Source organism: Trichosurus vulpecula, chromosome 5 (assembly GCF_011100635.1).
Source record: "Trichosurus vulpecula isolate mTriVul1 chromosome 5, mTriVul1.pri, whole genome shotgun sequence".
Lineage (NCBI taxonomy): Eukaryota > Metazoa > Chordata > Mammalia > Diprotodontia > Phalangeridae > Trichosurus > Trichosurus vulpecula.
Window position 1 is genome coordinate 109,955,634 of NC_050577.1, and position 24,888 is coordinate 109,980,521.

At 38.9% G+C, this 24,888-nt stretch overlaps 1 protein-coding gene across 1 annotated transcript in view; it reads left to right on the forward strand.

Annotated features, from left to right (window-relative positions):
• DGKI (diacylglycerol kinase iota) overlaps window positions 1-24,888 on the forward strand; it is a 569,495-nt gene that overhangs the window by 351,743 nt on the left and 192,864 nt on the right. The window contains 1 exon segment of the mRNA XM_036761364.1: window positions 11,292-11,491. Within this exon segment, the coding sequence (XP_036617259.1) occupies window positions 11,292-11,491 (200 nt within the window).

A 24,888-nucleotide genomic window follows, 5' to 3' on the forward strand; every position in this document is an offset into this window, starting at 1 on the left:
AGTCCTCTTATAACATGATTTTGATTCACTTCACCATCTTGGTTACCCTTCTCTGGATGCCGTCCAGGTTGAGAGCATCCTTCCCATAAGAGGACACCTGTAAATGAATCTAATACTGTGGTTGTAGTCAGACCAAGTCACCATTTCAAGCAGGACTGCTCTGTCTTTTGCTCTGTTCTTATCCTCCCCATTGTTGAAAATGACTACCTTCATCACCTCTGCTGACTATAGAGTATGCCTATAGGCAATAAGAGGGAGAATAAGAATCAAGAGGCAGTAGTTTTATGAGGTTAAAATATGTAATTGTTTCCTAGCTGTAATGCATTTTGTTCATACTTAGAGAATAATAAAAAATAATGGGTATTGTGATGTTTCAATCAATCTGCAATTCCGTTGCCATGGGTACTCCCTCCAGTGACGCAGATTCAGTCCGTCCATGCCCTCTAATTCTCTGTGACCGTGGTCTATGTTCTATGAGCCCTTTGGAAAAAATTCCTACTACACCTGTCTTTGACTCACTACAACTCAGACTGAAATATTGCTCCAAAAATGTCAACAAATCCCAGCCAACAAACCAGATATCTTGTTATTTGATTTTTAAAAAATGGACAAGACTGAAATGGAGCCTGGTCAGCGGCAGTAAAAACTGTCTACCTGTCAGGGGATGACCAGAATATGGAAATGAGACAGGCTCACCGGAATGGATCTGACGGGTGAGGCAGATCTCAGCAGTAGACGGCAGGAGGCAGTCCGGGCAGCCAGGAAGGGGGTGTCAGGGAGCCTCGGCAGCAGACAAAAGCCTATCTTTATAGACAGCTAGAGAACATGGTGTCTGGGGACTCCAGCAGCAGGCAAGATAGGTGGTCATTGTTAAGGAGGTCCATCAGAGGGCACAAGTTGCTTTCCCAGATGATAGGCGGACTTCAATTCAATACAACAATTATTTATTAAGCAAATATTCTGCCGTGTCTTGTGTATGTGAACACAGGTATTAGCAATCGCTGACATTTTTATGATGCTTTAAAATTTTTCAAAATCTTTATATACTTTCTCTTATTTGGTCCACATTATCCTATAAGGATCCTATAATCCTCCAAAATCCTTTAATATAGCTGCTGAAGCCATTTTGCAGATGAAGAAACTGAGGCTCATAGAGGTTAAATGACATGGCAAAGGTCAGAAGCTGGATTTGAAACCAGATCTTTCTGATTTCAAGTCCACATTCCATCCATTGTATCCTACCACTTATTCTACATGGCCACCTTCCAGATTACAGTCCAATAAGTGAGGAGGGCAGAAAGGAAGGACAAGGGCACAGATTACTATGATGCAAGGGAGAGTGAAATAAGGGGATAGGAGTGAAACAAGGCAAGTAGTTGTAAGTAATTTTCATTGAGAGAGAACATTTCACCTGAAGTGGGGGGAAAACAGAGAAGGCTACAATGATGGAGGTAGAATCTGAGTTGGGCCTTAGATGTAGGGACTTTAATACATGGAGATTCAGTGAGAGAAAACTTTTTTGGGCGTGGGGGAATGGTTTGAGTACAGGTACAGAGGTAAGAGAGGGCAGGAGAGAACAAGGGATGGAGTGTAGTACGGTTTGATAGGAATATAGAATATATAAACGGAAGTAGTGTGAGATAAGATTGTGTATGTAGGTGGTATCCCTATCGTGGAAGACTTTGAATGCCAGAGTCAATGGCAGTTATATTTAGTAGATAGTGGGGAATCACTAGAGATTTTTAAGTAAAGTAATAATGATCGTAGCTAGGCATTGGGAAGGCTGCTTAAGCTTCTATCATGGAGGAGAATGGGTTGGAGAGGGAACAGACCGGAGGCAGAAAGACCAATTAGGAGGCAATTCTAACAGTTTAGGCAAGAAAAGGTGAGAGCCTAAATTAGAGTGGTAGCAGTGGGCATGGAAGAGAGGGAGCAGATATGAGAAGTGTTATAAAGGTAGAAAATGGTGAATTTGACAACTATATGAGTGGAGGAAGAGGGAAGAAAAAAGAGTTAAGATAATTCAAAACTATAAGCCTTCGAAGGTGATCAAGAAGATGGTGGAAACATTAACAGAAATTAAAAAGTTAAAGATAGGGATGATTTTTAGGGGTAGATGATGAATCCAGGTTCGGACATGGTAAGTATGAGGTGCTGATGGTATGTATCTAGCATCATGCTAGTCCAGTGGTATGCTGTAGGTAGGAGTCTAGCAGTTGCTTAGCATCAAGGACGTCTGGTTTCCTGTCATGGAGAATCAGGAATAAGACCTCTACCCTTTGTAATGTTTTGGTTGAAAGAGATAGCATGCCAGTCCTAGAAGAATCAGAGAAGATTGGTAAGATCCCTAGGGACCCAGTTAGTAGGTGAGGTATGAGACAGGGAAACAGATGGTTACCCCAAGTATTAGATTCTTGGGCCCTCCCATTTGAAAGCAGCCAGTTGTTTGTGGAAAGCAAAAGAGTCATTGACCTCATTGCTTTTTATAATTAGTCAGTACCCCCTGGGCTGTAAGAAAGCTACAGGATGCTGCTAATCAGGATTATAAATTGTTTTGAAGCTGACCCCTGGGGTATTTATGGTAGAGTGTAGGAGAGGACAGAGTCTGTAGAATCACAGAGAGCAATTAGTAATGAGTACAAGTATTAGGAGTGTGAGTCATTGTTAGCAGAGGGGTGTAAATCAGTGTGACTAGATAGGGCTACAGAGTTGAGGTACACTGGGGGCCTTTGAATACTTATCCTTAGAGGTTTTAGTATAGTCCCATGGGTGAACTCTTATTTAGTACATGTAGCAATGACCACAAAATTGAGGCAATGGACAGAGGTGAGCACCCTGAGTTCATATCCATTTGGTGAAATTGAGGCTTCTTGGGGTTCTAGTTTCTTCTTGAAAGCATACTAAGTGTACAGTATGGAAAAATATTAGGTAAGGACAGCATCTATCACAGAAAATGCTTAATCCAAAAAAGAATAAAGAAGTAGGCATTCACAAAGCCAGAAACAGAACCATAATCCATCATATTTATTATGTTCTCCGAGGAGGTAGACAACTTTGTGGAACTGCTGAATAGATATTTATGATAGTTCAAATTTATTTAAGGCCTTCACTGTCTAAACAGTCGCAATATCCAGATCTAGATAGCTAGGGCTTGGCTTTCATTAGTTCTTCCCCTGAGGGATCATCATGGTGGTGGCGTTCTTCTCCTCTGAGAAGCCTTTGTCCTTGTCCACTGGGCAGTTTGTAGCTGATTCTAGAATTCCTGAACTCTGAGAAGAAAGACTAGACACAGTTTCTCTTGGTTGTTTACACTAATGAAGGTTCAGAACATCTCTGATACTCCGTATTATATTTGATTAGACTAAGTTCCATTTTTGTCCCTACTTGTGAGGATGTTCCCTTATATCTATTAGTCCACATTAGTTAGTTATTGAGACTGTTAACTAGTCAATTAGACTAACCCCTGTTGTATTGCTATTTCTGTTGCATTGAAAGTCACTTAAATGCTACTTCCTACCTTTAATTAAACTCAGAAAGATTTAAAATCATACCTACAGAGATAGACACTCCCTGCTTTAAAAAAACTGTCTGAAATTTCAAAATTACATAGACATTATATGTAAATATAAATGTATACATACACATGCATTTAGATATAGATAGATAAGTCATGTCTTCACCAAAAAGTTTCAACAAAGGATTCCTTTCCACAATGAACATGACTAAATAATTGTTAACCATGTGATGGACTTATCTTGGTTATTTGTTGTGCTTAGTAGAGCAAACAACGGAAAATCTTAACGCTAAAATATTAAGATCCACTGGCAACTGGAGGTCAACCACAAATAAAGATAAAACATCTCTGATGTGACCATGTAAGCCAAAGGGAAGTTGATGTGATTTTTTAGGTACTTTTTTTTACAGGTACTATACACACGTAAGTAGACATACACACACACACACGCACGCACGCACGCACACACACATATATATGTGTGTGTGTACATGTATACATTATATATGTGTATATATGTGTGTGTGTATATATATATGCACATACATACAGAAATCTATCTTTTGTTAAAGCATAAGAATGGAATGATTTTTCCTTTGCATGATAAGTTTTTGAAAATAACAGCTAGCATGTTAATCAGTGCAGAAATAGGCATTATCATCAACATAAATGTAAGGCAGGGCTGTCCACTGTTACTGCTGCTATATGGCATAGTTTTAGGGGAAAAAACGGTGTTACAATAAAACAAGAAAATGAAATTTAAAGGCTAAGTACTGGCAAAGAAGTGAGTCAGTGGAGAAGGATTTTTGGTTACTGCCTCTGATACAATTTTGCAGTGTGACCATGGACAAGTGAATTAACCTCTCTGAGTCTCAGTTTCCTCATCTGCCAAATGGATACTACTCGTAATAACTACTTCCTAGGGTTGTTGTGAGGATCAAATGAAAAAAAAAGTGTAAATCTTAAAGTGTAAAATAAACAAGGGCTATTACTATTTTTACTGCTTGCATAATTAATCAGCAAGCATTTATCTGTACAAACTCATATTTAAATCTGTGTGAGAAGGCAGACAAAAATAATGTGGAGACAAGTATGTAATATTTTAAGTGAAACAGTAAGTGGTAGATAAAAGAGATTGGGTAGGTTAAAAGAAAGGACAAGTAGGTGTTTAGGAGGAATGGAGGCTCAAAAGGGAGAAAGTCAACGAATCTGTAAAAGCAGAGTTTCTTGTGTAAATAAGAGGGAAGATGAATAGTCAGAAAAATGCTCCCACCATAAAAGTGTTCATTAATTTCTGTGCAAGATCAATGCAATAAAGATCAACAAGTAATTTCTACCTGACCTTAATCTTGGGCAAACCTAGTCTTCAATTGCTTCATATAATTGTTGCTGTAAAATTTCTAAGTACATCTAATTCACATCAGGATCAATCCTTATTATGCCTGTGGGGATTACCATCAATGTTTAATATCTTCTCTGGATTTCAGAATGTATAGAGTTTAGGATAGCAAATACCATGACATTAAGTCAAATCAATTCTTCTTCTCCACTATTCTAAACTCACAGTATTATTGCACATGGTATGGTAGAAAGAGAGGTGAATTTGAAGTCAGAGAGGCTTGGCTTTGAATTTCCACTGTTTACTACCTGTCAGCCATTAGGCAAGTCCTAGCCTCTCTTTCTGGGTCTTAGTTTCCTCATCTTTCAAATGAGGTAATTGGACTATCATTGATTTGGATAAAAGGAGAGATAGCATCCTTATCATATTTTTAGGAGACAGAACTGGGAAGAATCATTAAAATAATGGTCAACAATCAGTATTCAACAATATATCTTGGCAGGCTAGAATGTAGGGCCAAATCTCTTGGGATGAACTTGAATAGAGAGGCAATATGGTATAACTTAGGGAGAGCCATATTTAAAATCAGGAAAACCTGGGTTCAAGTCTTCACCTTAGATAAATAATGAGTGTGTGACCCTGGATGCATCACTTAACTTCTCATTGCTCTAGGGAACTCTCTTATACCCTAAGTTGCAGAGAAGGCGCAAACCTGCCTTTCCTCACCCAAGAGTTCTCTGTATCAATGAAATCACAGGTCTAGTCCCTATCCATAAATGCAGACTATTACACTTGGGTTAAAAAAATCACAAGTACAAGATGGAAGAGGCATGGATGGATAGTTTTTTTTTTTAATTTAGGGATTTTTGTGGAATGTTAGCTCAGTGTGTTTCAATAGTGTATAATAAGGTATTCAGGAAAGTTAATGTAATCGTAGGTTTCATTAAAAGAAGCATGGCTTCCAGAAATAAGGAGAAGGCAATTACAATCCATTCTGCTTTTGCCAGACCACATCTGAAGTGTTGTGTTCAGATCCAGGCACCAGGTTTTAGGAAAGACACTGATTAGTTGGAGAACATCCAGAGAAGGGAAGCCAAGAAGTTGAGGGGACTTGAGTTCTTGCCATGTGAGAATCCATGAAGAAAATAGGGGTGGTTAGCCTGGAGAGGAGAAGGCGCAAAGAGTATATGATATCTCCTGCCTTCAGATATTTTAAGGGCTGTCATGGAAAAAAGCTTAAACTTTTTCTTCTTGGCTTCGCAGAGTAGAATCAGGAGCAATGGGTAGAAATGGTAAATAGGAAAATTTAGGCCTGATATAAGAAAGAACTTAGAAACATGTCAAGCTGACCAAAAATGGGATGGACTGCCTTAGGAGTCAGTGGGCACCAATGGGCATGTCTACACTCCATAAGGGAGAAGCTTTCTCAGATTGAGTGTGTGTGTGAGAGAATCCTCCCTTATATATCCAAACAACATTTTAGACTTTAACTGTACTATCAAATGATGTCGATATGGGAAAATGTATTCATAGTTTTGATTTAAAGTACCTGCACTCACACAGGTAGTAACTAGCAGAGCTAGGATTTGAACCCAGGTCTCTAGAATCTAAAGTCCACCATGTTTTCCACCATACCATGATGCCTTTAACTTGCATTATTGTTAATATCAAATGGCACCAAGCAGGAGTGGATAGTGGAAAGAGCACTAGATACGGCATCAGAGAACCTGACTTGAATACCAGCTCTGCTACTATTACCTATATGACCTTGCATAAATCACTTCATTTTTCTGAGCCTCAGTTTCTAAATTTGTAAAATGAGAGATGTGGACTAAATGATTTCCTAGGCTAGGGGTGGGAACCTGTGGCCTTGAGCTCACACGTGGCCCCCTAAGTCTGCAAGTATGGCCCATTGACTGAATCGAAACTTTACAGAACAAATCCCCTTAATAAAAGGATTTGTTCTGTAAAACTTGGACTCAGTCAAAAGGCCCCACCCAAGGACTTAGAAGGCCCCATATGGCCTCGAAGCCACAGGTTTCCCCCCCACCCCCCACTGCCTGTCCTAGGCCCTTCTAGCTTTAAATCTATGATTTTACCATCCTTTTAGCTTAAAATACTATTAAATCTTGTGATAATAATCATACAGATGATTATGAGATTCCTGGCTATTAAGACCCTTGCTAAGTGTTAAGATAGAGCTGAGCAATAAAATCCAATAATAAAAATACCAACAATGATAGATACGTCCTTTCTCTGAAAAGCAAATTGTACTAGATAAGTACATACAGAGAAATATTCTTGCTGGTTCTATGGGATCACCTGGACTAACAGGCAGAGATTTTTTTCTTTTGTTTTTTTAGTTCCCTCTGTCATGTCTCATGTATGCTGGAATAATTACATACTGTTTCATTTCAATGGTTGATGAAATGGCTTAATAGTTTCTTGAACTCATTATATGTTTGCTTCATTCATTTAAACACCAAGGGGTTAGATGTAATTTTTAAAAATACCTTCTGAATCAACCTAGAACCAGACACTCAGACAACTTAACAGTCTTCGAGTCAAAGGATGTTGACTTTTTGCACATTCTTTGGGCTTATCCAAGACTATAAAAGAAATATTAACAAAACAGTTGCCTGCCTAGCTGCATTGAGCCAGTTTATATGTATGAAGAGGGCACTAATGAGTTGAGACTATAGTCCTTTACATTTGTCTTCTGCTCACTGTCTTTTGTCCTGCTGAAAGAAACTGATGTATTGCTAACTCTTGGCATATCTTGAATACAAAGGGGAATACAAAAAGAAATTAATATTTAGGGGCTTAGCACAGTGCCTGGCATATAGTAGGTGCTTAATAAATATTTACTGATTGAATACTTCATCCCTATGCTTGAGAAGAAATAAAACACACATGCATATAAAATAGAAAGTAGTAAATATAATTATTGATATAGAAATAGATTTATGTGTGCTTGTCTGTCTATATAATATTCACTTTGTATTTATATACAAATATTTTATGTGTGTATCTATATATACATATATAGACAATGCACCGACACCATATACATATGTAATGTATATATGCACACCTACATATGTATACATATACATACATGTATACACATGTGTGTATTATATGTAATACATGCATTTTATATATCTGGCTATCAGGAATTTAGTGGTATTAAGGAGAGAAAGTATTCTCCATGCTTCTAACATACAAATATATCTCCATGCAAGTGGATAGGGATTGCTGTGGGTTGGTACTTGATCTGATTTGAATATCCCTGAGCAGTCAGGTCAATATAGTATGGAATAGTAAGAGGAGAACATTTGTTACTTTAGCCAATGAATGAATCATATTCCAAACTTCACTTTCTAATATGAGACAGAACTTCGAGAAAAAAAGAACTTAGAACATATGCATGGACTGGGGTCTCGACTCTATACGTGTATAAGTATAGCTATAACGTGTTCATACCTTGATACCATCAGTCCAGATCTATTGATCTATCTATCCATCAAGAGTTTAGAGGAGAGAAAGATCGCTTTTAGCCAGGGTGATGGGCGATGGCGTCCTGCAGGAGGTGATATTTGCTTTTGTCTTTTAAGGATGACTTGGATTTCAATAGGTGGAGTTTGGCGATTCAGATGCAGATTTCAATCAAAGGGAGTGGGTTGAACAAAGGAAAGTAAATTTAATATCGATCATATCCATCCCCTTCTTTCCATTCATACCATCACCATCCTATTTCAGGCCCCTAATTTTTAAAACTCTCCCCTGGACTTTTATAATAGGTTTTCTACTAAAGAGCTGGTGGGGAATTTAGAAGTGATCCAGCCCATCTCCTTCATTTCATAGATGAGGAAACTGAGACCAAAAATGTTGGGTGACTTCTTCAGGTGATACAATATTTATCTGAAGAAGGATTTAAACTGAAGTCTTTCTAGACCAGCACTCTGTCCAATAATCCATGCTGCCTGCATACAACTGCCAAAATAATCTTCATAAGGAATAAGTATGACTGTGTCAGTCCCTTGAATGAACATTTTCAGTGACTCCCTCTTACATGTAGGAATTGGTATTCAAAGCCATACAATGGCTTCAACCTACCTTTCTAGAATTGATTCACCTTATTCCTCTTTCATACACAGTAAAGTGCACTCAAGCTGGATTGCTGGCTGTACCCAAACAGCATTCTATTATCGTTTCTGTCTCCCTCCATACATTCTCACTGGCCAGCCTCTCTGCTGGTAATGTACTCCTTGCTAATTTCTGCCTTTCAGAACCTTCTCTTTTTTTGCTTATTAATAATAACAATAAATGCTAGTATTTATATGGCACTTTAGGGTTTAGAAAATGCTTCATTTCTGTTATTTCATTTGACCCTTATGACATTTCTATGAAGTAGATGGTATTATTAGCTTTATGCCTCTGATGAGAAAAATCAGGGAGGGAGTGGGTGACTTTTTTAAGAGTTATTTAGTGTATGAGACTGTAGTCAAACTCAGTTCTTCCTGACTCTATGTGTAGCCCGCTATTGTGCCTGTTTAGATGAAGTGCCACTTCCTTTTTGAAGTCTTTGTTGGTACACCCACTTGAAAGTGTCTCCACTTCTCAAATGTTCCTAGAACACTCTGGATTTCTACTTTGCCCCTCTAACTCACTATCTTGTATTATACTTATCTGAATATATGTCAAATCCCTCCTACTTCTGCAATGGAAGGGATGCTCCTTGATAGAATAGACCGATATTTTTTAATTGTTGTATTCCCAGCATCTGCTTTAGTGTGTTCTATAAAACAGATCTTAAAAGGAGTTCATTGCGTTAAATTAAGTGGAAACTGCAACAGGTATTTTGAATAGACCCAGAAAGATATAAGTAAGGAATTATATGTTAGGGTGGTCTGAAGAGCTAAGAATCATTGTGTTCTCCTTTCCCTCAAAGTTTGGGTTTCCACCATTCTTCTCAAGCATTATTTTCCTTAACTTTTGTAGTTCACATTTAAAAAAAATTCTATTCCTTATCCTTTGCATCAAAATATAGTCATTACTCAATTGTCTATGATTACAGAGGGGGCAGTAGCAAGGACAATTCCAGTTTATGGAGAAGCCCAGTTCATATAGTCAGAACCCCAGTAAATCAGATTAGTTTTCTGGTACTTAATTTTTAGGGGTAAAAGGAGTGTGAAAAGAAAACAAGCTGATATCAGGGATTTGTTTTCATAGAGGCACACACAGAAAACAATCTTTTCCAGACATTCCCTGGGTTCAGTGAAAATCCAGGACAACCTCATGCATCTGAAAGTACTGTGAAATAATAAATGGTGCTCCTGATATTAGCATAGCATGTAGCTATATCTATACCTACACGTATGTATAAAACCCCCAGTCCATGCGCACGCTCTAAGTTCTGTCTTATACTAGAAAGTGAAGGCAGGAGGATGATCACACTCATTGGCTAATGCCATAGATATTCTCATCTTGCTTTTCTCTACTATATTGCTGTTGCGATATCCACTGTCACCCATTATATTGTGATGATTGAGGGAGGAAAGTAGACTAATGGACTTTTAAAAAATTTTCAACAGAAAGTTTACAAGATAAAAGCCTTTAAAATAAACTCTCAGTTAATTGGAATATCCTCTACTACTGTTGAGGTTATTTTGCTGAATTTATTTTCCAGTGTACTGGGTGTATCCCTGTCCCTGCAGTAGCTTTCCTTTCCTGATTGTTTTTGGTATAGGCTGGCTTTGACATTGTCACTCCATCAGTACTCCCCAATTAACTGGGGAGGGGTAAACAGCCTAGGCGTATATCCAAGTGAAAAGCAAGGGCCACTCAGTGGTTAACAATTGGCCATTTATGATCATCTGGTGGATTTTTGAGAGTTAAAAATCTTATCATTTAGATAAAAATAATTTGGAACTGGATTTATGTTATTTGCTTCATTTCTTTGATCTCTTCTATATTTCCTGTCCATTGATTTTTGATGGGAATTTGTATCGATGGTCAAGTTCTTGTTCTGATCTAGCCCAGAGGTAGTAGTTAGAAATAGGAGGGAGTGAAAAGTGGACAGGAGGAATTGTAAGCAATCCTGCAAATATATTTGTGAATTGGCAGATTTGTTTTAACCTAGAGTTATAGAAAGTCAGAGTTGGGAGACATCTCAGAGATTATCTTTTTACAGATGAAGAAACTGAAGCTCAGCTAGGATAAGTAGCTAGTTTAAGGACTCATGGCTAGTAAGTACAAGACCAAGAACAGAGCTCATTTATAAAGTTGGTGTACTTGCACTGGGAACACCAAATTCCAACATGTTTTATAAGAAAGTTGTTGTTAAATAATGGACTTTGAGGTTCCAGCCGTTCTGAGTGACTGATAAGACATGGATGGCATTTCCATCCTCCTTTCATTCTTTTCTTTCTGTAGGCTGCCCTGCAAGTTGGAGGCCATGGAGAAAGACTGCATCAGTGCCGGGAAGTTATGCTGCTAACGTACAAATCCATCCCTATGCAAGTGGATGGAGAGCCCTGTAAGTTGGCCCCTGCTCTGATTCGGATATCCCTGAGAAATCAGGCCAACATGGTGCAGAAGAGCAAGAGGAGGACGTCCATGCCTTTACTTAACGAGTGAGTCATAATCCTGTTTTAAATTACTTCTGTGAGACAGAGCTTAGAGAAAGGAAGGTTCATAGCATGTGCATGGACTGACTGGTGGCCTCTTCGTATGTGTATGTATAAGAAGAAAAGAAAATCCCAAGGGCCCCAGTGGTTCCTTGCTTTACAGCTTATGGGAAAATGTATCATCTTTGTGTTTTATTGTGCAGAGTCTTGTACCCCTTTTTGTACAAAGTACTATTTTGTGCATGATAGGTGTTTTCGCTTGGTGTTCAAGTGTGTTTGGTTTGGGGGCAGAGTAATTTCAAATAATTCATTAAGGGAACAATCTAGGTGAATCTCTACTCATCTCACCAAAGAGATGCCCTTATCTTTTACTAGTCTTGGATTATTTAGAGAGGTAGTCTTATCCAGAACTGGTCCTGGGCAAAATCATGAAATAGAAGAAGTTTGTCTGTTTTGTACAATCTTCTCCTGTCTTTTACTATGTTCCCCCCATCCCCACCCTTTCTAGGCATACGGTATCCTCATGCTTCCCAATTTTGTGACCCACCAAGGCTTGCTCTGGATGCTGCCTCAGGTTTAAAATTATTGCTGACCCCTTCTACCCCTGTGACAAAATTTGTCCATCATATACTTGGTAACCTTGAGGCTATGCCAGTTGACTGAATTGCTAATCTGAAGGGGAAAAAAGAATTATTGTGGCTAATAACATGGTGCTTGTTTCAGCTAACATTTTATTTTAATGGCAGTCATCAATGCCTTAGCAAAAGAGAAAATCTGCTCGCACTGAGTTTACATAAAGGCACTTCTCTCCTAGCCTAGAAAATCTCTGTGAGTACACCAATCTTAGTGTCATCCTGAAGAATCCTGAAATTGAAGTCAAAGCCAGTTATTAAAAGAGATCCATTTAACCCATCTCTCTGTCATGGCACATATTTTATTATACTGTTAGGCTAACTTCTTTGTTAGAACTGAGTATTCTTGGAATGGAAATGGGTGTGTGTCCTCTGTCAGTACTTCTGAAAATGAGGTGTGGGGGTGTCCCTTAACCTCTGTTTTCTCTCTTCTCAGAACTCCTCCAAAATTCCCTGGCACTCATCCCATGTAAGATGGTCCCATTGGAGAGGTTATTTAGTATTCTTTCTGCCTTTGTGCTTCTTTTATGGGAGATATAAATACTTAGTTCCAATTACTTCCCCCTTCTATTCTGAAACCACCTCTGGTGCTCACTTCTACGCGACAATATCAGTTGAGAGAAGCAAAGACTGGTTCAAGAACAATATTGGAATGAATGAAAGTCACCTTGCCCAGTGGGGATCTTATGTATAATTGACAGACAACTGAGCATAATAATGAAATATAATGCTCTTCTTTAGGGGGATAAGATTTCTAGGTAGAAGGATCACTACCTATCCCACAGATTGGTAACCTTTACAATCAAGAAACTCTTTCTAAATAGCCAGTATAGACTGCCCATTCTCTGAGATAGAATTTGCATCATATAATACTCAATATTGTGCTATTTTTTGTTTTGTCTTTGTATCCCCAGAACCCTAGCACAGTGCCTTGCACCTAATAAATGATCATTGGATTGGATTGGATTGGATTGGAGAATTCATAGTAGAATAGAATCATCAGGGGTAAAGGTATAAGGGATTTTAATATCCACATATTCAGTTTATGAGACAAGAGCCTGATATCTAGTAAAGTCAAATAACTTTGCCAAGGTCAAACACAAGTGTCAGGTAGAAGAGCTAAGATTTAAACTTAGATTCTCTGATTAAATCTGGTGTGCTTTCCCATCCACAGTTCTTCTTCTCCTCCATTTTTCTTTAACTATATAAAGCATTACCAGGAATAGGAAATTAATAAACTGTCCTCTATTCCTGCTGATAGTAACTGTGACATTGCTGTAATTTTAGGGGAATTCTTAACCTGGGATTCATGAAATCCCCAGGGGAATGTAGTTATATTTTAGGAACTCTGTTAACTTGGGTGGAAAAATTATTACTTCATTTTTACTAACCTCTACCTGAAATATGGCATTTCCTTTAATTATTTAAAATACATTATTCTGAGAAGGGGGCTACTAGATAGCCAAAGGTGTCCATGACAAAAAAAAAAGATTAAGAATCTCTGCTAAGTTGGCAAATTTAGCACTCATAAAACTGAATTCAAAGGAACTAGACCTGAAGTTAGAGTAACCTGCTAACATTTCATGGTGCTGTTTCCATTATAGCCAAATGACTGGAAAAATAGTTTTATATCATAGCCATGTTTTATATGAGCTTTTCATCTCAAAAATTAAATGAAATAAAATTCTTTACTAAAATAACCAAATAGACATTATTACTAAAGACATCTTTAAAAGATGCTACGTATTTTATTATTATCACTCACTGCTTAATCCACCCCTGGTTTTATCTACCAACTAACTAGAATTTTCTTTCTAACTCACCTTAAATCCTTATTTTTGAGTCATATCCCTCTCAGGACAGCTCTAGAATTCAATTCAATAGTCCAACAGACATTTATTAGCATTGTATATTATGAAGATATACTCAAGAAGATATGCTCATAGGAGGAAATCCAGAAACCAGAAGAGTGAAACATGGTGGAGAAAATTGGATGAAGATCCACGGGGGCAGAAGCAGACACAGTTTTGTCATTGGACTATAATGATGGGCTTCATGGGCAAAATAGATAAGAAATATATCACAAAATATACTGAGAAATACATTAGAAGCTGAGGACAGAGGTATGATCTAGTATTGAGGGGAGCATTCAGTTATCTAGATATCAACTGGAGCCAAAAGCCAAGAAGCTATTTTTTTAAACTTACTTTAAAGATTATTTCATCTTTGCTAAGGTGGAGGAACCTCATGGAGAACTCTCTTCTGGATCTCATTCTTACCAAAACACAAACTGTTTCCTGGCATGGAAAAGATGAGTACTAGGTGGGATAGGAGGAGGGGGAAGAGCAGGAAAAGAAATGACTCTCTCTTTGAGTTTGCGTCAGAAGAGAAGAAAGCGCGGCGTAGTTTTATGTTCCCCTTAGTTTTAGAGATAGCAGATTTCAGAGAGTTCAGGAGAATGATAGGAGTTCACGGACTAAAATTCTTCAGTCGAAATCATCTAATATCGATGCTGGGAGTTGAAGAAAGTGATTCTCAAGCCACAAAGAAGTACTATACTAAACTTCAGAATGAGCTGAGGTTGTCTTGGAAAGTCATTGACGACAACAAAGGATTATTGAATCAGCATCGTAGATTTGGCAGTGACTCTAGAAGACATTTACTTGAATATCTATCTTGTGCAGAAGCCTCTTGCTTGAGCACTTCTAGTGATAGAAAAGGGCACTGCCTCAAAAAGTGCTCTAGCTGATTTTTGGGTGGCTTTGTTAGAAAACGCCTCCTTAAACTTCCAAAGCCTGACTGTATAACTGTCACCCATCAATCTGAGATTAGCCCTCTGGATCCCTAGAGCTTAAGCTTCTTCTTTCTTTCAGAAGACAGCCCTTCCTGTATTGGAACATGGCAATGCAATTGATCAATACATTCTATTTATCTCCCTGAAATACCCTCCTGCCCTTAAATTATTCTCACATGGTATGATTTCAGATCCCTCCAACATCCTGACCTTCTCTCCTAAACATCCTTAAAATGTGGTACCCAAAAGTATGTACAATGTTTCAGATATAGTTTGGCCAACACGGATGGTATGGAGTCTATCATCTATCTCCCTTGTTATCAGCATGATCCTAAAATCATAGCTCCAAATAATATTAGCCCTTTGGGCAGTGATACCACATTGTTGCCTGGTGCCCTTCGGTTTCTTTCTTGTTTTTGAGCCACGTCTCCAATTGTACTTAAGTAATTGACTTTGGAAACCATATGTGGGACTTTATATTTATTTGTCTTTATAAGGCAAGATTTAGATCTGCACTGATGGAAGGAATTCCCACTTTGATGAGCTCATGAGTCCATCAAAGAATCAGAATAACTTAGATTCAGCATCTTGTTGCAGCATTTTGACATCTTTTTGAGTCTTGATGATGGCATTCAATGTTCTCGGTGGAGAGGAAAAGGAGAGAAACCACCTACTTTCTGACTTCTGAATAGTCCTATCCAAGCAAACTGTACAGATGTGTACTTTCTACTTCAGTGGATACATGTGCAGTGCTATACTGCACATTATCCCAGTACATGGAATTCTTTTTCCAGCTGTCATAAACACCTATCACACAAAGTGAAAGAAGAGCATCATCCAGGCTGTCTTTCCTGTACCATTAATATTGATGGCTGGATAAGTTATGATTACAGAGCTTTCTCTGAAGGTCAGCTGGTAAGGAGATAGGAAGCCATAAGGGCTCAGTCTGCTTTGTAGTACAAACAGCCTATTTGTAATCTTGAGCCAACTTGTAATCAGTCATAGAACAATCATTAGGAAGGAGAACAAGAAGTGCTGACTTCTCCTTCTTCCACACTCACTCTTTCCAAAGATTGATTATTTCTATTATCCTGTGGTGTGGTCTGTAAATAAGGACTTTGAACTGAGCACCTGGTTTCCATCCTCCTTGGGTGCACAAAATGCTATTAGTTGGAACAGGCAGCCTTTTTCCAATGGCCAAGGACAGAGAGATGTGAAATGGATTTAAACCTGGCCTGCCGTAGGAATGGCAGATCACATAGCCCAGGGACATAACACATGGGCATTCTTGGTAGTGCTCATTTTTCTCTCTCCCCATACCTTTACCCCTCCTTTTCTCCCTTTCTTTCTCATTCTCCCCCTTCCTGTAACTCTATCCTTCCCCTCCCCATCTCCCTCTCTCCTTTTCCTTCTCTCTATTCCTTTCTCTCCCTTTCTCCCTTTTCATCTCCTTTTCCCTTAAGTCCCTTCTCCCTGACCCGTAGAGAGTGAGAGTTGGGGTTAGAGAATGACAGAATGAATAGAGTACCAGATTTGGAGTCTAGAAGACCTGATCAGAGAATTATAGATTTAGACACGGAAAGTGAGCTGAGAGGTCATTTAGTTCAACTCTCTCATTTTACAGATAAGGAATCTGGGATCCAGAGGGGTTTAAATCTTGCCTCAGACATACAAGGTTTGTGACCCTGCACAAGTCATTTAACCTCCCTCAACCTTAATTTCCTTTTCTGTAAAATGGGAACAATATTAGTACCGACTTCACATGATTGTTGTGAGGAGCAGATAATATAATACAAGTAAAGCACTTTGCAAACCTTAAGAATGCTACATCAATGTAGCAGTTAAATTCCTGAACTCAAAAATAGCGCAGATCGTGCACTTAACCAAGAGTTTGACCTTGGTCAGAATCACTTCAAGTCTCAGCTAAAGTCTCAACCTAAATTCAGTTTTCTTCACTGTAAAATGGGAATGATGATAATCCCTGTCATTCTTGTCTCACTGGACTTTTCTGAGGCACAAATGGATAATATAGTAAAGGACTTTGCAAACTTTAAAGCACTATAGAAATGTGAACCTTTATTGCCCCCCGCCCCAAGATTTCTATTTTGGAATAGCTAAACTGCTCTTCAGGGTAGTTAGAGATTCCAAATAAACTGGTAACCATTAGGGTCCTTACCAAGACTAGTAGTTGTAGAAATTAGGTAGGGCAGTGTCTATAGGATTATCTGTCTAGGACCAGCTGAAGAGACTTTTAGGAATAGAGCAACCAGCTGTGATGAAGGGAGAGATGTTTTCTCCAGACTTTGGGCCTCATACCCCAGATCTTTCTGTCTCTTTGTGCTTATGTCTCTGTCTCTGTCTCTCTTTCTCCTCTCTATGGCTTTCTCCTCTCTGTGTCCATCTCTTCCTCTTCTTCCTCTTTCTCCTCTTTCTTCTAGAACACTTGCATTAGGGATGGGGATAGGGATAGGACTCTGATTTCATCGGTATGGAGAACTCCCAGGTGAGGAAACTCCCTCTACCAATGCAACTCAGTACCTTCTCTGCAATTAATAGTATTAGAGAGTAGTCCAGAGCCCTGGAATCTTAAGTTAGTTGGCCAAGGACACACAGACTGTATATGTCAGAGGCAGGCTTTGAATCCAAGTCTTCCTCTCAGAGCACTTCTATTCAAGAAAAAAGTAGCTTATCTTTTCTGGATATCATACTCCTCTTCTGTAAAGTGGAGGGGTTGGACCAGATGACATCTAAGGTCCCTATAATCTCCTTATCTTTGATCATATGAAAATAGTCTGTCCCTTGAAGTATTTGATGTATAATTATGGGAATGCCTAAATTTGTCTGGTGTTTGCTCTGAAATTGTGGTAATGACTTCTGTAGCAACCTAAGGGCATTTAAGGTATTTTTGCAGCATCAATGGACTGCCTCTTGTATAGGCTGGGCTTGGAAGATTACCTGCTCTTGTATGATCCAAGAATTTAAGGGGGCTGTGTCCAAGGGCAACCTTCATGTAGATCATGCCTTCTAACCCCAGAGACTCTCGTGGGATTTGGGGTACTACTACACAAACCAACCAGTGTATAATGCATTTATCCCTCTATTGGTGTCCTGGAAACCCTAAGAGGAAGAAGTGGTAACCATATTTTTCTCCCAGACCTCACCTTCATCCTAGCATGGATGGCCTCATGGTACATCCCTTCCATTTGACCCATCACCATTAATTCTCCCAGTGCTCAGATGCTCATGGGCCTTGGAGACAGCCCCTTCCATTTGTTTTGCTGGCTTTATCTCTATCACCTGCTTCTTGGATGCCTTCCATGCTTGGCATTATTTTCATTTTCTTTTCCTTCACCTTTTGGTGAGACACTCATTTAATTTCTGTTTAAATTTTGTGTGTCTTTCTCTCTCTCTCCTGGCTTGTTCCTTGTCTGTCCACGCTGTTGTGCTGACTCTGTCTTCGCTGCTCATTCCCTGCTGCCTCTAGTATCCATAAGGTGCAAACCACTGACCTGAGGAGAGTTTCTGCTCCCCCTGGCTCCTTCACCATGTGAGTATAAGGTTGTTTAGTTTTAAATTTTCTTCCATTCCCTAATGATCTGCTATCTGCATCCTTGGATTTTTCTTCCACTCTTCCAGGGCTGCTGTATTAAAAATGTTTGGAGAATAGAAGACTTATGGGGACGTGACAGCTTTCTTCAAGGATTTGAAAGGCTAGCCTATAAAAGGGGGTTCAATTCATTTTATTTGGCTCAAGAGAGAGCTCTGTCAGCAATAGCTGAAAGTTGCAGAGACATATTTCTTTCAATATTCGGATAAACTTCCTGACCGTTAGTGTTATTCCAAAGTAGAAGGGGCTACCTTGAGAAGGAGGAAGTTTGCCGTCACTGGTGGCCTTCAAGAAGAGGCTGTATTGGAGCTATAATTAAGGATTTTTGCACCTGGTATAAGGAGCTGTTTCTGGGCAGAGAATCACCCAGTGTGTCCTGGGTGACCACTGGTATTCTGTGCTGCTGGAGGACTGGAATTCATTGTGGCTGAGTGTCTGTCTGGCCACTGGAAGGAGCAAGTCTGTACTGGCATGTGCCTTTCAACACCCTCTGAATTTCTTCACTTTGGGGAAAAGCTCCAGCCTCCCTTTCCTAGTTATGGCTCGGGGCTGCACCCACCCCAAGGTGATTGCTTGTCAGGGATTTTGTAGATGAAATTTCTGTTCAGGTATGGTTGGACCAGATGACCGCTAAGATTTTGTAACTCCATGAATTGTAATTTAATGTTTTTCCTCTTCTGTTTTAGATTGGTCTACAATAATCTTATGCCATTTCTTCTCGCTTCCTCTTTTCAAAGTTAACAGTCTAATGTTGTATTGACACTTTATGGGAGGTGGGTGGGTGGGTAGGAAGAGAGTTCTTCTCTAAATATCCATGCTACAAATGGGCATTTTGGGGAAGGTATAATAATAGCTCTAGACCAAGAGCTCTTAACTTTTTTTTTGGAGGGGAGAAGGTGCGTCAATTGGGGTTAAGTGACTTGCCCAAGGTCACACAGCTAGTAAGTGTGTCAAGTGTCTGAAGCCGGATTTGAACTCAGGTCCTCCTGACTCCAGGGTTGGTGCTCTACTCACTGCACCACCTGGCTGCCCCAAGCTCTTAACTATTTATGTGTCATCGACTCCTTGGGCAGTCTGGTGAAGTCCATGGACCTCTTTTAAAAGAATGTTTTTAAATGCATAAAACCAAATATATAATATCACAAAGAAAGCCAATCATATAAAAATATATCAAAATGTCAAATGTCAATAATATTGCAAACAAACAAGTTCATCAGCCCCAAGTAAAGATTCATACCCTAGATTATCCTTTTCCCATTACTCTTGTCTACCTGTGGAATAAAGACCTGGACATTGTCAGAAGATCATATGCCCTTAAAGCTCATTGAGCCAACAAACTTCCTTTATACTTCCACCTCTGCTTAGGTTATGGTGTAGCTTTATTCTTTGGTGGAAAGACAGAGGCATCTATGTGGTACAGTGCATAGAACCGTGGCCCTCAGGAAGCCCTGAGCTCAAATCCAACCTCAGACAGCTAGTTGTGTGACCCTGGGCATACCACTTAACATCTGTCAGCCTCAGTTTCTTCATCTGTAAAATGGGGATAATAATGGCACTTTCTTCCCACTGTTGTTGTGAGGATCAAATAGGATCTTATTTGTAAAGTGTTTAATTAGCGCAGTGCCTGGCACTTAGTAAACGCTAAATATATGCTTGTTTCCTTTCTTCCTTTCTGAAAACAGAGAGGAGTGGAAAGGGTGTCACAAGGGAATGTGAACAGGAGAAAGGACTGTGATTTTTTTTCTTTCTAACTATGCTGCCCAAGGCTACATACCCTAGTGTCCTTAACCCTATTTCTTCTAGGCAAAATAATTTCCAAATCTTCATCTTGATGATATGCCAAATTAATCTCCAGCTTAGAAATCTGTGCTTATTTATCCTTTTCCCCCAACCTAAGTCTAGTCAAAGACTATGGGAGAAGCACTAGAATTTAGGGAATGAACATTAGCTTTGGATTCCAAAGATCTGTGGGTGAGTCCCGGTTTGAATAATGTTGGGTAAATAATTTAATTTCTCCGAGCCTTGGTTGTTGTCATGTGTAAGGGGAATAATGATACTTACTTTGTGTAGTGTTGTAAATATTGAGCGATATAAAGCACATGAAAGCATTTTGAAACTGTAAAGTGACATCCGAACATAGGTATTCATATTAATTTCCATCTGGGCATGGGTACTTTCTATCAGTAAGAAAAGTCCAACGTGATTGGTGCCCTCCAGGAAATAGTGCTAGAACTCATCATGTTCAGAGTCTCCATGAACATAGAAAAAGAATCCATAATATCCTTATCTCCTTTGTAGATCATCTTACCGATATTCCTGCTGTTGGCTGTGGTTGGGGTGGGGGTGTCACTTCCTTAAAGGGGCATTCTATTCCTTTTTCCAGTCTGATGGAGTTTCACCTCTCACTGTTGCTAAGAAATGAACATGATTTTGTCTGTTTGTTTGTTTGGTTAGTACAGCAGATCAGGTCTGGGCAGTTTTAGAGTTAGAAAACTTAAAACCCAATAGAAAAACCACACTTCTGTTTATACAAAGATAAGAGACTTATTTTGAAATATCTAGAACAAAATATATTAGTCAAGCAACTATGAAACATAAGTAAAATGAAGATAAGGAAGCTCCACAGGGAAGAAACAGCCCAAGCTGCAGATGACTGAAGCATTTCAGTGGAGAAGTAGACAACAAGCAGGAAAGTTACAGAGAAGCAGCTGGGATCCCTCACTCCCTCCAGGTTCAGTGTGGGGTGTTTTGGTGGATCGGGATTATACAAACAGGGCTCAAGCTTACATTTAGTACATTCTATACCAGCAGATCAAGAACCATACATCAAATACAGTATCTTATAATTAGGAAAAATAGACAAAAATATTAGGGGAAAATTCTGCCATCCTTAAAGGGGGATGGATAATCTTCCAGAGATTCCCTCATCTCTGGTAGGAACAGGAAGCTCCCTAGAACTGTTCATGATCTTGGGGATGCACAGTAGTTACAAGAACTCTCATGGCTCCATCTCCCAGCTGGGCCTTATCACAATTCCACTTCACCTCCCTAGCTGCTGTTACTCTCTGCGTCTGACATCACAGCTAGCTGCTTCTGGACTGCTATCATCTGATCACTGGGCTTCCTCTTTTTCTGAGCCGTTCCCATCTTCTGCAGTTGTCTGGGTCTTTGGAAGGGATGCTGTCAGCCTTTGGAAGACTGTCTGGCCAAAACACAATTCACTTTCGAATTTTCGTCGTTGTTGGACCCACAGTGGCATTTTGCTGCTACAGAAAAGAGCTCATCAGGTCAAGATTTTTTTTCATCAGACACTCCTGCCATTCCCCTGCTCCCAATCTAAGCAGGAATTTGCCATTGGTTAGCTTGATATTCACGTTAGGGTTATTAAATTCCTTTCAGCTCCCTTTGTGTCCCTAGCAGCTAACAACAATACCATGTAAATGACCCCAAAGCCTCCTCACAGAGGTGCCTAGCAATGTCGAGGAGTGAGCAAGAGCTTGATGGCCTTGACTTCTGTGACTGCCGTGAAGTTGTTGACCTTCATATGCACACAAGGTGTCCCAGAGTTCTTAGTGAAGTTTTAAGTGATTAAAGCTTAAAACTTCACTAAGGCTTTTGAGATATCAGGTGTTTTTCCCAACTCTCTACTTCCCCCTCACATCTTTTTGAAAGTAACTTTGGAAATGAAAGATGACTTGAATTTAAGCTTTAGAGTTAGTGTTCCAAATGTAAGAGACTTTAGTATTCAAAAACCATTACTAATAAATCCTCTACATCACATTCCCAGCTAATAGGGATAATATTTCTTTAAAACAATTTTATTCAACTAAAGAATTCATAAAGTCCCTTGGGATGACATTAAGATATAACCTGTAATAAGGTTTCTCAGAAGTGGGCGTGCTTGCATTTATTTCTCTTCTAGCTTTCCTGATTGTTTTATTCTCTTAGGACCAATATGAAACTCAATATTTTCTATTTCTCATAATTTCAAAATTTCCTATTTTAAAATTGTCATATAATTATGTACATATAATACATGCAGTTATATAAAAACAAAATAAGTGTTCTACCTTTGACATAAAAAGGTATCTCAAGTTGTTTTCTAAAATTGTTATTTTAAAAGATTAATCATATCTGTGTAGGCTGAGAAACAATTTTAGGCATCATATGTTCCATATATCACAAAGATTGCCATGACAATAGGGTGATTATTTGCTTCTAACTTTTGTGCCAGAAATATGGCATAGTGGAAAGAATACTGGGCTTAATTGAAGAAACCAAGGGTCAAATCTGGCTCTCTTCTCAAGCATATAATCTTAGGTCCATCCAGCACCTAGGGGAGAATAAGCACTTGTTAAGTGAAGCATACTTATTAAGCACCTACCATGTGCCAGGCACTGTGCTAAGTGCTTTACGGACTTGCTTTTGATCTTCCCAGCAACTCTAGAGAGGTTAAGTGATTGAGTAATTAATAAGTAAATAACATTTTAAAAACATTATAAATATAAATTATGTAAATAATAAGCAAGGTTAGGTTAGATGACTAGGTAATTTGTTTCTGAGTCTGGATTTGAACATAAGATTTCCTGACTCCAAGTTGAATCAATGCTCTATCCATTATGACACCTAATTGCTTTACTTAGAGTATAAGTTCTTAGTAATGCAACAGTTATACTGCTCTATCTTAGCTTGATAGTTGGTTCATCTTGGCATATAACATTCACTTTTCCTGAAAACAATTGAATTTTATAATAGAGCATAGGATCCCAGGCCTGGAGCTGGGAGAGTCTTCAGAGGCCATCTAATTTAACCCCTTCATTTCCCAATAAGGAAACTACAGGAAGTTAAATGACTTACCTAAGATCACTCAGGTAGTAAACACCAGTCAGGATTTTAATTCAGTTCCCTTAGACACCAGAGTCAGTGTTCTTTCTACTGTACCGCAGTTGATAGGAACTTTCACTTCAGTCTTCCTCCGATGCCTCATCAGTGGAGTTGACCTTGGGTTCATGACGTCTGTTCAAATGGAGAACAACGTCTATAAGACCCTATATCAATCTAGAAAAGCTTTGAGAATGGGACCACCAAAGGATTATACTAAGTCTATTATTGAAGGACCAATCAAGCTAGATTTGTGGAGGCTTCTCACCAGTTCAACCACAGAAATTTGTTTAATCAGGCATCAAAGAGTTGCTATTTGTATTGGTGCATCAGTGGAGGGAGTATCCAGGGATACGGATGAAATCATATGTCTTTGAAAGGATCAAAGTCAATGATTATGAAAGCATAAAATGGCATAAAGTGCTATTTAAATTTAAACTACTCTAGTAATTAAACATAATAAGAATGCTTTTTTCTACTCAGGAAAACTGGAATTACTTCTTTATTTTTCCCTTTCTACTCTGTTTTCAACTCAGGAATTTTTCTCTATATAATAAAGAGGCAGGCTAGATAGTGGCTGGATAGCTGGTCTTTGACTTTGAAAGACCTAGCTTCCATTCCAGCTTTTGTCCATATCAGCTGTGTGACCATAGTCAAGTAACATAACTCTTTTGTACCCCAGGCACCTAACACTATAAAATTTTAATTAAGTTGCTGATCTTCACTAGTGAAGAGAATTTCCCTTCCAAGACATCATGGATCTGTACTAAATAAATATACTCAGAGAATGTTAGATTTGGAAGAATCTTGGAGATCACTCAGTCCCTAAAACTCTTTTTACAAAAAGAAACACAGGTCCAGAGGGAGTAAGAAAATAATCTTATTTATATAAACTAAGTCTTGAAATAAAAGGAATACTCTAGCTCAGCCATCACAATTGGAATGGAACTATAGACACTAGTAACATCCACTCAAACTGAATCTCACTCAAATTGTTAGTGGTAGAGCTGGGACAAGAACTCAGTCTCTTGACCCCTAGCCCAGTGCTTACTGAAGAAGATGAGTGGCAATTACTTCTGTATTTTGCCTTAAATGTTTGATTCTTCTTTATTTTTTTGGAGGCAGTCAGGGTTAAGTGACTTGCCCAGGGTCAAGTAGTTAATAAATGTCTGAAGTCACATTTGAACTCAGGTCCTCCTGACTCCAGGGCCTTCATCACTTAGCTGCCCCTTGCTCCTTCTTTAAAGACAAATAGTCAAGGTATAGAGAATAGATACATTACTCAGCACACAAAATTCTTTGGTCGTCAATTTTTATAGGGAACATAAATTCCCAGTTTTTTCTCATCCTCCTGTACAAGCAATTCAACAAATATGGATTAAGTCCCATGTGTGCAAGTGCTGTGTTTTTGGCTTTTCTTTCTATCTCCAGCAGGGAGCACAGTGCCTAGGACCTAATAAGTACTTAATAAATGCTAGTTGTTGAGTGA